Source organism: Oncorhynchus mykiss, chromosome 24 (assembly GCF_013265735.2).
Source record: "Oncorhynchus mykiss isolate Arlee chromosome 24, USDA_OmykA_1.1, whole genome shotgun sequence".
Taxonomy (NCBI): Eukaryota; Metazoa; Chordata; class Actinopteri; order Salmoniformes; family Salmonidae; genus Oncorhynchus; species Oncorhynchus mykiss.
Genome location: NC_048588.1, coordinates 24,619,644 through 24,635,928, shown reverse-complemented (window position 1 = coordinate 24,635,928; position 16,285 = coordinate 24,619,644). Strand labels below are relative to the sequence as shown.

The following is a 16,285-nucleotide window of genomic DNA, read 5'->3' as shown; positions in this document are numbered from 1 at the left end:
CAATATGATGTTTTCATTGCAATGCTAGTGCTGCATCGTGCCTGTTAACAAGACTGTTAGCGTTCACAATAATTGTTAGTGAGTTTGTAATGGATTGGAAACGGCTGTAATCGATGTGTCTATTGATGTTGTTATCAAAGTTAAGGAACTAAGCACAGCCATTGTCATACGAAGGTCATTTACATGAGGGCAGTATTACATTATATACGGTAACGATACAAACTTTCCACAGTGCTGAATTCAGTTGTTCCAGTTGCTGTCGCTAGGAGCTGTCCGCGGTGCTGAAACGACGATGGTGAGCTGACTTGAGAAAGAGAACGGCATACCCAACGAGAAATCGACTTAGCGAGCGTTGGAATTGAACAGTCTCTGTCTATCAGCTGATAACGACACCAGGACAAAGCTCTCATAAGTGTGGAGCGCCTGTGCTGCGCAGTGTGCGATCCCGAGGTCTCACGGCAAGTGGCTTTTGCAGAGCACGAGCAGTCTCTATTTCGTTTTAAGGAAAAGTGTTGATCCCAAGGACATTATTTTCTGTTAGCAGAGGACCGCTACTGAAAGGAAGCATGAGTGCGGCACGAGATTACAAAGTCGTTATGATGGTTCTATTTGCAATGATGACGGACATAGGCGCTGAAGGTAAGATGCTCAATCATATAACGGAAGGCTATTTGGTCGCTTGTGCACATGTGTATTGCAAGCAATTCTGTTTCCGACCCGCCGGTGTTATCTTGCCACTGTATCCAATTATGTGTGACTCTTTTTTGTTGGTAGGCCATCTGGGAAACTACAGATTAAGATATGTTTGTGGGAGGTCAGTCACAGTTGGCTATCGGTTGTGTTTTCTCCTATACTGAGGTTTAAATGGTCCCCTTACGGCAATTCTTCTCAAAGAACTCATGTGGAGAAGAGGATATATCGTTATATTAACGGCAGATGTTGTAGCCTACTATTATAATTGTTAGGCTACATTATAGTGTTAGGCGATACAGTAGCCTATGTGTTGCCTGCAATGAAGAATTCACCACAAGCCATACTAATTGCAATTGGCTATCCGGTTAGTTAAACACATTCATTTAAATAAGTTATACATTAACAACTGATGGTAATTTAGAAATCGTTTAAGCAAATTCCAAATCCAAACTTTAAATAATTGTAAGTATTGTAACAACTTAAACAATCGTAGACTAATAAAGTGTGGTAAACTTATCTTAATTTGTGTCAAATATCATGTCATTTGAAGTGTATTTTAATCGGTAATCATTATAGGCCCATATAGAACCTACATGGATGGAAAATGCAATTAATTCTTGCTTGGCCGTGGGCCAATCATTTTTAATAATTCATGAATATCGTGTCAATGTCTATCTCATATTTTAAGAAATGTGTTCAAAGGAGATCTAATCATGAAATAAGATGTATATTAGTTCTAAGAACGTTGGAATGACCTACATTGGTTTTACAGCTGGCTGCACTATTCCTGCCTTTGATTTGACAACATTACTGAATAAAGTACAGAGCTGCGCACTGTAGGGGTTAGGATAGTTTGGAATAAATAAACCTATAAAGACAACCAGGCAATATTTTCTTGGCCTGCATCTGATAATTCTACCCACATAAATATTTGTTAAAAGGTTGGTCTTGACTTGCACCCACGGTGTACTTCACACGATGCTCACGTAAACATGCATGCCACACAACGTCGATCATGGCAGACCCATCATACATGTACAGTATATCCAATCTGCAGAATATGTTTGGTTCTGTTTTTTCCTCCATATTTGAGTGCCCCTGTGCGTCAGTTTGTGTCACATCAGGAAGGATTGAAATTCCAATGAAACAATTCAAATCCTAATTGAAGATAAATACGGTACAATATTTAAATAATTGGTCTTTCAATTCATATCCTGAATTTACTGAGATAAAAAAATGATTTTGAGGAGATGTTTAATAGAATAGAATGGTATGAACAAAGGAAGAAAAAAAGGAGGGTATCTATGTTGTGGGAAAAGACGTCAGACTTTGGCAGAATCATGTACATATTTATCTGATAAAGTAATACATAAACCTATTATAACCACAATTTAAACAGATGTTTAGATCCACGAATACATGTCCGATATTATAAAGAATAGCTATTAAACGGCTCCTTCACGCCTGCAGCTGGGAAAACCTGGCCCCAGAGGGAATGTTCATATTCTGCATTGATCCCACATCACTGTATCAGCCTGACCTTTTGACCTCAGAAGTCCATGGGCCTCCCTGTCCTTATCAGTCACCTTCTTTCTATTGAACCTCTGAAGCTGCAATTTACTGCAGAACAGAAGCACCTGTAAAAGCACTCTAGCTAATGTGAGGCTCCATCAATCCAGTTTGAGCACTGAGCGAGAGGCTCAGTGAGCTAAAAGCTGGAGCCCATATTAAATTGATAGCATTGTGCTGTGCTAAAAATGGGTGACAAATTGATGAAGAATGGGTGAGGGTAAATATAGGTTGACTTTAGGTTGGTCAGTAATACCCCATCTTTTTGTTGTTGTTGAATCAATGTACTGTCCACTGAGTGTACAACATATTAACAACACCTGCTCTTTCCATGACAGACTGACCAGGTGAATCCAGGTGAAAGCTACGATCCCTTATTGATGTCACTTGCTAAATCCACTTCAATCAGTGTAGATGAAGGGGAGGAGACAGGCTAAATAAGGATTTTTAAACCTTGAGACAATTGAGACATGGATTGTGCCATTCAGAGGGTGAATGGGCAAGACAAAATATTTAAGTGCCTTTGAACGGGGTATAGTAGTAGGTGCCAGGCGCACCGGTTTGAGTGTGTCAAGAACTGCAACACTGCTGGGTTTTTCATGCTCAACAGTTTCTTGTGTGTATCAACAATGGTCCACCACCCAATGGACATCCAGCCAACTTGACACAAATGTGGGAATCATTGGTGTCAACATGGGTCAGCATCCCTGTGGAACGCTTTCAAGACCTTGTAGAGTCTATGCCTCAATGAATTGAGGCTGTTCTGAGGGCAAATGTTTTTTTTTGTACCCTGAGTGTATTTACAATCTGTCCATAGATATAGTTAATCTCATAGGCTGCATTAATTGAGGGCAGGATGCAAAAGCCTGCGTAGTTGTGTGTCAGGGGCTCTAATGTCAACATGCTGTTTCACAGCACATTGTGTGTTTCTACTGGTTTCATGTTGTGTTTGTGAGAATCATAGGGGAGGAAGAAGTTTGTGTCTGCTCACAGCGAGAAGGCATAACCCCTGCTACTCCTCCCTAATTATAATGAAAATTACAATACAATCTCAGCACTATCATTGATAGTGCAGAGTGCTGTGTCTTTATTGGCCGATAGGAGGCACATGAGGCCAGTGATGCTGCCGCTTTTGAGCGTCCCCTCTTGATATGGTCCTCGGGGTGGACTGTAATCATAATGGGAACAGGAGAGAATCAGTTCCCTCTCCCGGGAACATCCTATTCCTCTCTGCCCCTTATACTGTCCCTGTGCAACGGATCCCTGTGCTCGGACACTTCCCACAACTATCCGGCACCACCATGAACTATGAGTGGGAGGACAGTGGACTGGAAAGGGGAGTTTTGATCTTATTTTATTAGGATCGTTTACTCCTCATTTGGACTAATCTTCCAAGAGTCCTTAAACATGAAAATACAATTTTCACATATAACACTGTTACAAGCATACATAACACACTGTTACAAGCATACATAACACACTGTTACAAACAAACATAAAACACTGACATATTGACCAGATAAATACTCTAACAGTCTGAAAAGATAGATTTGTTCCTTCATCTACCATAGCCCTGCACAACCTTCCAATGTATTATATTTAAATGATTCTAAAGTATTGTTTGAATTTATATATTGAAAGGTTTCTGGTTTGCTCAGATACATTATTCAATTTCTTTATTGCTCTAAATCAAAATGTTATTTTGCCTATTTCTCTTTTCTGTCTGGATAACACAGAATGTGGACAATCTATTCCTAGTATTTACTGAATGTCTGCCTCTTACCAACTGAATACTGTTGTGACTAGAGTTTGACCGTTTTAAATGAAATAAGCCTGTTCTTTTCAATTATCTTGTTGCTTGATGACCAACCAAGAGCATTGAGCATGACTACAACAGAACAACCATATCTCCACCTTAAAACAATCCTTGTTGCTTTGTTCTGTTCAATCTGCAGCCTCCTAATTGAACTTGCTGATGTCCCCAGACCACAGAACAGTAGTTCACCTGACTCTCAATTAATGATTGGGTTGTTTGCTTAAGAATCTTTCCCAGTAAATATTTAGCTATCCTTCTGATCATGCATTAATTTTTGTATTTTTTATTTTTTACATAGATTAATTATTTGAGACAACCATGATAAGCAGTTGTCTAGCTGCACACCAAGTAGTTTGGTTTCTTCCACTTCCTCAATTTGTACTCCCCCCATACTTAATTGCATTCCCATGCTGTGTTGACCTTTTCCTGGTGGAACAGACCAACATAACCTTGGTTTTCTTAGTGTTCAAAACAAGTTTGTTCTGGCAAACCCACTCCCTGATATTTGCAAGATGTACTTGTAGAGCTTGTTGTACCTGTTAAACTGATTGTCTTGCTGTATAAATTGTAGTATAATCTGCAAATATAGTAGCTTGAGTTTCAGATAAGGCATAAGGAAGGTTGTTGGTATATATTAAGTAAAGAAGATGTCCAAGGCAGCTGCCCTGCGGTATTCCACAGTTTAAAAGGGGAACAAAATGAACCATTGATATAAGTGGACTGTTTCCTGTCAGTTAGATATGACTGTACCCAATTCAATGCTGTTCCTTAACAGAATGCAATAATCTTGTCAAAATGATTTCAGGGTCCACTAAATCAAATACTGCACTAAAATCTAAAAATAGTACACCCACAAACCTTCCATTATTCATAGCATTGAGGTACTGGTCAGTCATATCAACCAATGCAGTGGTAGTGGAATGGTTGTTGCGATAAGCATACTGATTGGCTGTAATCAGACCATTCTTTTCCACCTACTCCTATATTTGTCTACTCACAATACCCTCCAATATCTTACTGAGTGAAGGGAGCAGACTGATTGGTCGCCTATTGGCAAGAGTAATGGGTTCTTTGCTGTCTTTCAGGATTGGACACAGTTTAGCATGCTTCCATACATTTGCAAATATCCCCTTTTCCAGTGACCAATTAAATCTGTATTTCAGTGGAGCTGAATTCTGGGGAGCATTATGGCAAAGTAAAAAGCAACAAAATGATTGACAATATCAGCTGTTTTTGTTATTGTTCTCCCGTCAACATCCACACTAGATGGGCATGATGAAATAGATGTACCAAGTAATGTCTGTGAGCTTTGGGGTGCGGCTCTGTGTCTGTTTTCTCCATATTGATGCCCTGATAAAAAACCTAGCCTAGCGCTGAGCTGAGCTAGAGGGCTGGAGGGCTGGTGGTCTGGAGGGCTGGTGGTCTGGCGGTGTGGAGAGCCGGGGGACTGGAGGGCTGGGGGTCTGGGGGTCTGGAGGGCTGGTGGTCTGGCGGTGTGGAGAGCCAGGGGACTGGAGGGCTGGGGGGCTGGGGGTCTGGAGGTTTGGAGGGCTGAAGGGCTGGGGATCTGGAGGGCTGGCGGTCTGGAGGGCTGGTGGTGTGGGGGTCTGGAGGGCTGGCGGTCTGGAGGGCTGGAGGGCTGGAGAGCTGGTGGTCTGGAGGGCTGGTGGTCTGGGGGTCTGGTGGGCTGGTGGTCTGGAGGGCTGGTGGTGTGGAGGTCTGGAGGGCTGGTGGTGTGGAGGTCTGGAGGGCTGGTGGTGTGGAGGTCTGGAGGGCTGGGGGGTCTGGAGGGGTGGTGGTCTGGAGGGGACTCCCTGCACTGCCACCTCTGTCATCTACTGACACAGGTCTGATAGGAGATTAGTACGGCTAGCTGAGGGAGAGAGAGAGAGAGAGAGAGAGAGAGAGAGAGAGAGAGAGATAGAGAGAGAGAGAGAGCTGAGACAAATGGCTGGTGCAGGAAAGACTGGCTACAGCTAGAACAACATCAAACACATGCATACACACACACACACACATGCACACCCTTGGAGTCCACACACACACATGGAAACACACATGCATGTACACAGAAATGGATCCTCCTGTTTTAAATTATTGAATCGAGTAGATCTGGACACAGAAAAATGTTCATGTGATGTAGTGGATTGAACAAAAGCGCCCGCCCAAATTCCCCGTTGGTGTCTGTGTGGGCGCAGAGCACAGCTTTTCATTTTCAATAATCAATTACCCCAGACAACCATACGTGTGCTGAAGGGTAGGTTTGAGAACAAGCTTTTGTGTGTGTGTGTGTGTGTGTGTGTGTGTGTGTGTGTGTGTGTGTGTGTGTGTGTGTGTGTGTGTGTGTGTGTGTGTGTGTGTGTGTGTGTGTGTGTGTGTGTGTGTGTGTGTGTGTGTAAAAGCAAGAATAATCCGTTTGAGAGATGTTACATTTTCCAGATTTGAAGTTGTCATCAATCACTCTGTATTGCAATATTAGAACAAGTGTCATCAAGTCCAATTACGAAGGCCTCATTTTTGATGTCTTTTATGTTTTATTAAGTTAAGCTTTCCATGTTGGAGCTCTGAGCTTGACCTGAATATGCCACTATCACTACTTTCTTCTAATTGTAGCGGTTGTTTTTCACCCTATAGCACGCAAACACTGCATCTGTGTGTGTGTGTGTGTGTGTGTGTGTGTGTGTGTGTGTGTGTGTGTGTGTGTGTGTGTGTGTGTATGCATGCAAACACACACACACACACACAAACGCTTGCAAGGAGAAATCATAATCGAGCTCTGCTCAGCTTTTTTAGTTCCCCCCTAATTACTGGCTATTAAAAATGTATACAACCATCTTCTAAGCTTGTCTTTAAGAGTAACATTTTACTGCCATTCATGTTATATAAAAGAGTACGATAGATCTTGGAGGTTGTGATGAGAGGTGATGTTCTAGAAAGAGTATTTCTCATCGTCCGAGAGGATGTCACATTCCTTGACACGCTGCAGCAGGTGTAGATATTGCAGTGAAGATGACAGACCTTTTATGAAAATGATCAAGGCACAAGGCGAGTCCCAGATGCAGACAAAGGAGGCAGATGGTTGGAGTCTTACATTGTTTATTAATCCAGAAAGTGGTAGGCAAGAGAATGGTCATGTACAGGTTAAAGGTCAAAGCCAGTTCAGTGTCCAATAGGTACCTAAGGGCAGGCAGATTCAAGATCAGGGCAGACAGGATGATCAGGCAGGTGGGAAAGTAGTCCAGAGTCAGGCAGTGGTCAAAACCGGGAGGACTAGCAAAAGAGAATAGAAAAAGAGTACAGGGAAAAACACTCTGGTTGACGTGACTAAACATACCAGATGAACTGGCACAGAGAGACAGGAAACACAGGGATAAATACACTAGGGAAAATAAATGACACCTAGAGGGGGTGGAGACAATCACAGGGACAGGTGAAACAGATCAGGGGCGTGACAGAAAACAAGGATATTGAATATAGGCTAAACAGGCTGAACTTCCACCCAGCTTCCTTACTTCCATCCTCTCTCTCTCTCTCTCTCTCTCTCTCTCTCTCTCTCTCTCTCTCTCTCTCTCTCTCTCTCTCTCTCTCTCTTCTCATTCCTCTCTCCTTGTCCCCGCCGCAGAGAAAAAGCAATTTGCTCTGTGTGTCAGTGATCTGACGCAATCAGCATTACTTCACGGCATGTTGGGGGGGGAAAAAAAGCTGGAAAGAGGGGACATCTCCTTTAATTAAACACCATAGATGCTTCGAGATTTGATGAAGATTATATCATTTGGAGGATTTAAAATGTTCAACACATGCTTTTCTATTACCGGTGATTAACCTGTCCCAGTGAGCTCCTCCTTGTGCCATCAGAGTCTATTCAGACCATGAATACCCTTCAAATTGTTTCAGAGTTTCCCTTTTGACACACTCAATTGGAAATGAGTGTTATTGTAAAGCAGCTGTTGGTTCCCGTCTCCCGGGGAAGGAAGGAAGAGGGCTCAGTCTGATCCCGTCTCCCGGGGAAGGAAGAAAGAGGGCTCAGTCTGATCCCGTCTCCCGGGGAAGGAAGAAAGAGGGCTCAGTCTGATCCCGTCTCCCGGGGAAGGAAGAAAGAGGGCTCAGTCTGATCCCGTCTCCCGGGGAAGGAAGGAAGAGGGCTCAGTCTGATCCTGTCTCCCGGGGAAGGAAGGAAGAGGGCTCAGTCTGATCTCGTCTCCCGGGGAAGGATGGAAGAGGGCTCAGTCTGATCTCGTCTCCCGGGGAAGGAAGGAAGAGGGCTCAGTCTGATCCCGTCTCCCGGGGAAGGAAGGAAGAGGGCTCAGTCTGATCCCGTTTCCCGGGGAAGGAAGGAAGAGGGCTCAATCTCATCCCGTTTCCCGGGGAAGGAAGGAAGAGGGCTCAGTCTGATCCTGTCTCCCGGGGAAGGAAGGAAGAGGGCTCAGTCTGATCCCGTTTCCCGGGGAAGGAAGGAAGAGGGCTCAGTCTGATCCTGTCTCCCGGGGAAGGAAGGAAGAGGGCTCAGTCTGATCCCGTCTCCCGGGGAAGGAAGGAAGAGGGCTCAGTCTGATCCCGTCTCCCGGGGAAGGAAGGAAGAGGGCTCAGTCTGATCCCGTCTCCCGGGGAAGGAAGGAAGAGGGCTCAGTCTGAATAGATCTTTTGACACATCCCAGGCGGTGCGGCGAGGCACTGGGATGACGGTGGAACTGAATGCTGTCATTCTCTTCTCCTCCGTCTTCTCCCCTCTGCATGCGTGTCTCTCTGAATCAAGCCACTGCCCCTGAGAAATGTTTACCCCAGCTGCTGTCAGTCAAAGCAGGTTTCCTGAAGGCTGTGTTCATCAGGTTTACTATATCTCCATCACTGAATGGAACAATACGTCTCCTTTGTGACAAAAGTCCTCGAGTTATATTATATAACTCACAAATCTGAGTAAACATCAGAGTAAACATCAGAGTAAACATCAGAGTAAACACACAAGTTAACATCAGAGTAAACATCAGAGTAAACACGCACGTTAACATCAGAGTAAACATCAGAGTAAACATTCAAGTTAACACCAGAGTAAACATCCGAGTAAACATCTGAGTAAATATCCGAGTAAACATCAGAGTAAACATCCGAGTAAACATCCGAGTAAACATCAGAGTAAACATCTGAGTAAACATCAGAGTAAACACCCAAGTTAACATCACAGTAAACATCAGAGTAAACACGCAAGTTAACATCAGAGTAAACATCAGAGTAAACACGCACGTTAACATCAGAGTAAACATCAGAGTAAACATTCAAGTTAACACCAGAGTAAATATCCGAGTAAACATCCGAGTAAACATCCGAGTAAACATCCGAGTAAACATCCGAGTAAACATCTGAGTTAACATCCGAGTAAACATCCGAGTTAACATCCGAGTAAACATCCGAGTAAACATCTGAGTAAACATCCGAGTAAACATCCGAGTAAACATCCGAGTAAACATCCGAGTAAACATCCGAGTAAACATCCGAGTAAACATCCGAGTAAACATCTGAGTTAACATCCGAGTAAACATCCGAGTAAACATCTGAGTAAACATCCGAGTAAACACCCAAGTTAACATCACAGTAAACATCTGAGTAAACATCTGAGTAGTTCTACCTGTTTACGCTCCATTACTGGGAATGCAGCCCCCTGTCATCTTCAAACGTAATTTATGCTCCAGTCTATTTCTGCATGGCTTGTACCGTTCCAAACAAGAAACAAACCTGTTCCTCTCTTGTCCTGCCTCTTTGTTACATACTGCACAGTACCATCCTGTGGCTCTCCAGTTATTTCTCCTGTTCTACTTGAACACTCAGTACCGTGGGTCTGGTCTGAAAGCAGAGCTATAGAACATTAACACTATTCATGTGTGAATGACTGGTGATGTCACATAGCAGCCTTTGGTTTCTCTCCCGGCTAGCTGTCTGCTGAGAGGCTTGGGGACGTTCATTACAAATCAATGGCCAATTTGGTCTGCACTCTGGCCATATGTCCCCATGCATTACTCTCCAGGCTGTCTCCGCCTGGCTCTACTCCATAATGTAAATAAATCCTGCCTCTCATTTATATTGTGTTGCTTGGGCCAATGACCTGACGTACACAGTCAGTAAGAGACATAACATCATGCTTGAATTGAAATCCACTAGAAAAGTTTCCGGAGCTAGACAGTTTTCTTTTTTCTTATGTGTTCTTATTAAGATGAAGTTTGGTGTTTCTTTTTTCTCACACTCCTCATCTGCTTTTCTATTCCCTCCTCCATCGCTACCTCATCCGTCCTCACCATGAAGCTCAGTCAGTCTATCGATCTGACCACTGAGGAGGAGAGCAAACGTTAGTGCAGGGAATCAGTACCAACCCATCCTCTCCTCTCCTCTCATGGATTGGGAAACTGTGTACACCTGGCTAATTGGGGCTGGCGTGTGGTATACATGCAGAGCTGAGGGCCTCTCTGGAACCATTAGGCCCTTGGACAGCTCTCTTTCTTTCCCCCACGTTTGGTTCACACTGCCAGGTCGTGTCTGGAGGGCTCTTCATCTAGACGGGCGAACCAGGATCAGACCAGACCAGACCTGAGGGAAATCAGCTGTGGTCGTGTGCACAGGCAGCAGGTAAGAACTTTCACAGGAAGCAGGTCAACACTTCCACAGGCAGCAGGTCAACACTTCCACAGGCAGCAGGTCAACACTTCCACAGGCAGCAGGCCAACACTTCCACAGGGAGGAGATCAACACTTCCACAGGCAGCAGGTCAACACTTCCACAGGCAGCAGACCAACACTTCCACTGGCAGCAGGTCAACACTTCCACAGGCAGCAGGCCAACACGTCCACAGGCAGCAGGTCAACACTTCCACAGGCAGCAGACCAACACTTCCACAGGCAGCAGATCAACACTTCCACAGGCAGCAGGTCAACACTTCCACAGGCAGCAGACCAACACTTCCACAGGCAGCAGACCAACACTTCCACAGGCAGCAGACCAACACTTCCACAGGCAGCAGATCAACACTTCCACAGGCAGCAGGTCAACACTTCCACAGGCAGCAGACCAACACTTCCACAGGCAGCAGACCAACACTTCCACATGCAGCAGACCAACACTTCCACAGGCAGCAGATCAACACTTCCACAGGCAGCAGACCAACACTTCCACAGGCAGCAGACCAACACTTCCACAGGCAGCAGGCCAACACTTCCACAGGCAGCAGATCAACACTTCCACAGGCAGCAGGCCAACACTTCCACAGGCAGCAGGCCAACACTTCCACAGGCAGCAGATCAACACTTCCACAGGCAGCAGACCAACACTTCCACAGGCAGCAGACCAACACTTCCACAGGCAGCAGACCAACACTTCCACAGGCAGCAGGCCAACACTTCCACAGGCAGCAGATCAACACTTCCACAGGCAGCAGGTCAACACTTGCTTAACTCATCTGAAAGTAAACAACACACTTTTTTTCTTCTCATCAGACATGTTTTGGACCTTCGTGTTTTATGCAGGAGGGGTCAAGTAGATAGGGGTGACAGTGCTGTTTGTTTGTTCTTAGTTGGTCAACTTTTTTATTTACCATGATGACAACCACAAGACTGACTGTCCTGAATCCATTTGGTGAAATATGGGCCCTATACCACTTGTACTGTAATTGTTATTTCCCACCATCACACCCATCTCACACTTGGCTTTTACCATAAAGTCTCTCAGTCCCCATAAAGATGTGATTAATGTGTTGCTGTGGATTTTCCTCACTTCACTCTATATACTTTAAGGCAGTCCTACGGGACTCTTGCTCGGAGTACAACTCAGATGTCCATGGTTTACGTCAAGGACATCACATTGTTACTAGCAATAGGCCGAAACGCAAAAAGATTGTTAGTTAAAGCTGTTACTAGATAACAAGAGACCTTCCTCCCTCTCCATTCTCTCTCTTTCTGAATGAGCATTTTTAGTGAGCGTTATTTGCCAGCTCTGTTCATGCCCTTCGTAGTGGGGATGTATTCAGCACTGACAGACTCAAGCTATGATGTGGAACAGTTCTAGTAGTTCTGTTGGGGTTATTCTCAGTATCCCTCCGTTCATTGCCACATATGTACATACTTTGTAGTCAAGCTGTTTCCCAGCTTTTGCTTATTAACAGTTAGCCAACCCATCATGCTCTCCTTGAGGATGATATGAAAGCAGAGACTGTCATGCAAGCTGCTGTGGGGAGATGTTGCCATATGAATACTATAGAGCCCCCCCCCCCCCCCCCCCCTTCTGTTTTCAAATATGTACATCACAGTTCTAAAACAGGTTTTTTATTGTACATGGTTGTAAATGGTGGAGTGTAAGACATGGTAAGTTTAAATGGATGCTTTGCGCCTGTGAATTTGATTCTTCAAAACTGATTTAGGGAACATAACACAGAGGTTGTGAGTGAATGTTGGTCCTGAACCTTTTGAAGGATATTATTTTAGGAGGAATCACTCTGGGCTTATCAAGGTTGGCATTGGCAATTATATGAGTAGAAAGGGAGACTAAATGTCCCTTCTCCCATGACTGTGGAGCAGAACAGTCTGTCTGTCATGAACTGACCATATGAAGCACTCGTGTCAGATATCCTTGGAGCCCTAGTCTCTACGGTAATAAAGATGAATAATGCAAATCCTTAGAAACGGCGGCGGATCCCATCGGAAGGAATCAGCATCGTCGTTATTTACCTTGCTGTCAGGCTGGCTCTAGCTCGGCACAGAGAGGTAAACAGATGGCCACTGAAGGCCCCAAGAATGGAGATGCATAAGTAAGACAAATGCTGCAGCTCAGGGTTTAGGTGTTAATCTTACGACATACACTTTCAGTTCAGGTTGTATACAGAATAGTGGGGTTTTACACAGAGGGATTCATAGAGACACCTGAGGCTGGACTTTTAGCCTGTTCATTGAGCATAGCTTACCTAATTTAGATAATGTGAAGAATATTTCAATGGCTAAAGTTTATTCATTTTAATCTTCCTTTTCAATGTTGACACAAAAGCTGGCACTGCTAGTTATGTTGGGAAGACTGCTGCATTCCACATCAATAATAGTTGAATTTCAAACAAGTTTTTTTTCATAGGACATTTCTGAAAGTCAATGAAAAGAGGTTATTTACCCAGTATGCAGGACACATTAACTCTGCAGGGAAAATGCTATGTCTTGAGTGGTTAGAGGATGTGAATGAGCCACACGCAGAGGGAGAGGGAGAGGGAGAGGGAGAGGGAGAGGGAGAGGGAGAGGGAGAGCGATAGAGAGAGAGAGAGAGGGAGAGAGAGAGACAGAGAGAGAGAGGGAGAGAGAGAGACAGAGAGAGAGAGGGAGAGAGAGAGAGAGACAGAGAGAGAGAGAGAGAGAGAGAGACCCTACTACAGAGAGAGAGAGAGAGGCCCTACTACAGTGACAACCACCTGCATTCATCCACAGAGCATCGAGTTCTATTCCAATGTTGAAAATTACCAGCTGTCTTCTCTCAACATAAAGACACTCAAGCAGCCTTTTCAATCAATCCTCCATTTCCTCTGCACCACCTGGGCATGGATGGAGGAGAAAGGCAAAGGAAAAGCACTTAGTTCAATCCGTTCCCCAAACACTTATTTATTTAGAATTATTCAACAGGTGGGTCTAATCCTGAATGCTGATTGGTTAGGGTAATTTGCTTAATATTTGTAGAAAGCAGGCAGGCCTGTGGGACTGTACATGGTTATTTGGACATTGGTCTTTGTGTCTTTCTGCCATGGTCAAACATCCTGTCTCTATTGGTCTCTCAGAAACCTGAATAAAATACAGGGAATCTCTGTTTTAGAGATATTTCCCTTCCCTGAAAGTAGTAATTTGAGGGATACAATTAATCTAGTACTATAATTGAACATAAGGTTGCCTGTTTGGTGGTTTATCCAACCCCCTCAGCAATAGTGTTTCTCTTAAATCTTCAATCTGAAGCTCTTCAGGGATTTTCATGGATCTCTCTCTGTAGCCTGGTTCCTTTCCTCGCTGACTATACACATCTATCCCATAGGAGACAGCTATTGACATACACTATGCTGTCTGAGATATTGATTACTTACCAGGGGACACATTGCTGTGCCCCTGTTGACCTCAGACTTCTGGATGTCTCTGTGAAACCTGTATTTCAGAGAACTGCTCACCCAGAAGAAGTGCTATATTTCCTCCAGCTCAGTCACCATCAAACTGGAAGAAACATTTCCTTTGACGTGACAAGCCAGTTCAAGGTACATAAGTTGCTATTGGGGTATATAACTGTCAAAGCACACAACCTTCCATTTGAGATAATATCTGAACTAAAATACACAAATCAATTTGTGGTTAGAAGGCAAAGCCATAAACTAGCAGTGCTCTGGGTCTTGAGGACCAGTGAAGCTTGCCACCCCTGATGAAGGACAAATAAATGTTAGAATCCATAATTGTTAGATCCATTAGAATACACAGTTTGAAAACACAACTAAATGAGGGCTCAACTCTGGAAACTCAGGGTCTGAACTGTGCAGCTCCCAGGGAAATTGACCAGCTGCTCACTGTGGCCCTGCAGCTCTGCAACCCTGCCCCCGGTGGAACCTCCATTAAACAACGTGTCGTCCTCAATCCCCAGCCGGCTCCACAGAGTCACAGAGCCACCATGGCTGCCGCAATGCAATCTACTGCCACCGCAGTCAGTTGACCGTGCTGAAACTGGCCCTAACCTCTGTCATAAAAGATTGGAGGTGTGTACGAGGGCCCTCTGTACTCTGATTTAAAGGGTTCTCGAGTGGAAAAGATGGAGAGCGCTGGAGAGATCGGTCCTCTTTTGTGAAGGCCATGGCTATCGATCTTGAATGGGTCCACTGCATTCATTGTGCGGAGGCTAGGGTTTAGCAAGTGAATGCATTTTTATTCCCGTAGCTCATAGAAGTGGGCTGACCAGAACTTTTAGATTGAGATACTTGAAATCTGTGCTTGAAATGTTATTCTAGTGCACAGTCATTTCCCGATAGAAGATGCAGCTTCAGCTGTCAGTGTTTCATTGTTTTGTGGTGATGGTGGCCCCCATCGTCCACCCTGTGATTAAAAGGCAATCTGATTGTCAAACTTACAACATCGTATGACCTTGTATGACAGGGTGAATTGCCAAATCGTATTGCTTTGACTTTAGTCCCCATGACAACACAGCCAGGTACAGTTAAAAGACTGAGGGCGGATACTATTGTACAGAGGGATAGAAACACCTTTGAAATGACTGACAGGCACCCTCATGCCATGGAGAGAATGAAACAAGGATGCTATTACTCTAAGGACAAATCAAATCAAATTATATTTATCACATGCGCCAAGTACAACTGGTGTAAACCTTACAGTGAAATGCTTGCTTACGAACCTTTTCCAACGATGCAGTTTAAAACATTATTATATATTTTTTTATAGTAACTAACATAAAAAAAACTAGAATGGAGCTATATAGAGGCAGTAGCAGTACCAGATCAACAACCCTGTGAAAAGGAAGGATGTGCCAATTAAATGTGTTGTTGCTAAGGGACTCTGTGTCTAGTCCTTCAGCCTTATTTAATTTTGTGTGGAATTAATAACAGTCTTGCTTTATGTTTGTTGTATGGAAAGAGTTGAGACAAAATGTGTTGTGACAAAATATAATATGCACCGCATCCACAAGACGGTAGCTGCTAATTGGTAGGACCTGATCAAAAAAGGCAGGATCTCTACCATGAGTAACACTTAGAAAGTCTTGTGCTGTCATGCAGGAAATCTGTGCATCAGTCCTTTGAAAAAGGCACGTTTTCATTCATGAGTGAAGGGCTATAGCAATCTCCCTGTTGCAGGAGCCCTCTGTAAGGAAGAAAGGACAAGGGGGTGAATAGAAAATGAAAAAGAGAGAGTGGAATGTGGTGTTTGAAGGAGAAGAGTTCCAGCCAGGAATTGCTTCATTCCATCTATGTAATTGTCCTTGGTTCCATTGCTGGTAGTGCTGATGGAGGACTGTGACACGCGAATGCACGCACGCAGGCACGCACGCACACACACACACACAAACACACACACACACACACACACACACACACACACACACACACACACACACACACACACACACACACACACACACACACACACACACAGACAAGTGTTTAGAATTCCAAAACAGCCTTTGCCTTCGACCTCCCTCCAACCCACTCTGGGAGCAGGC

General features: G+C 44.3%; 1 protein-coding gene across 3 annotated transcripts in view; it reads left to right on the top strand.

The window, feature by feature from the left end:
* The first annotated feature begins 251 nt into the window (after positions 1-251).
* Positions 252-16,285, top strand: part of LOC110504052 (seizure protein 6 homolog) — a 116,132-nt gene continuing 100,098 nt past the window's right edge. For 2 of the 3 annotated variants that reach the window (XM_021582864.2, XM_036961259.1), the window contains exon 1: positions 252-639. In XM_021582864.2, the coding sequence (XP_021438539.2) occupies positions 567-639 (73 nt within the window). In that variant the 5' untranslated portion in view covers positions 252-566. The remainder of the gene's footprint in view (positions 640-16,285) is intronic. The other variant, XM_036961260.1, reaches the window with a different exon arrangement.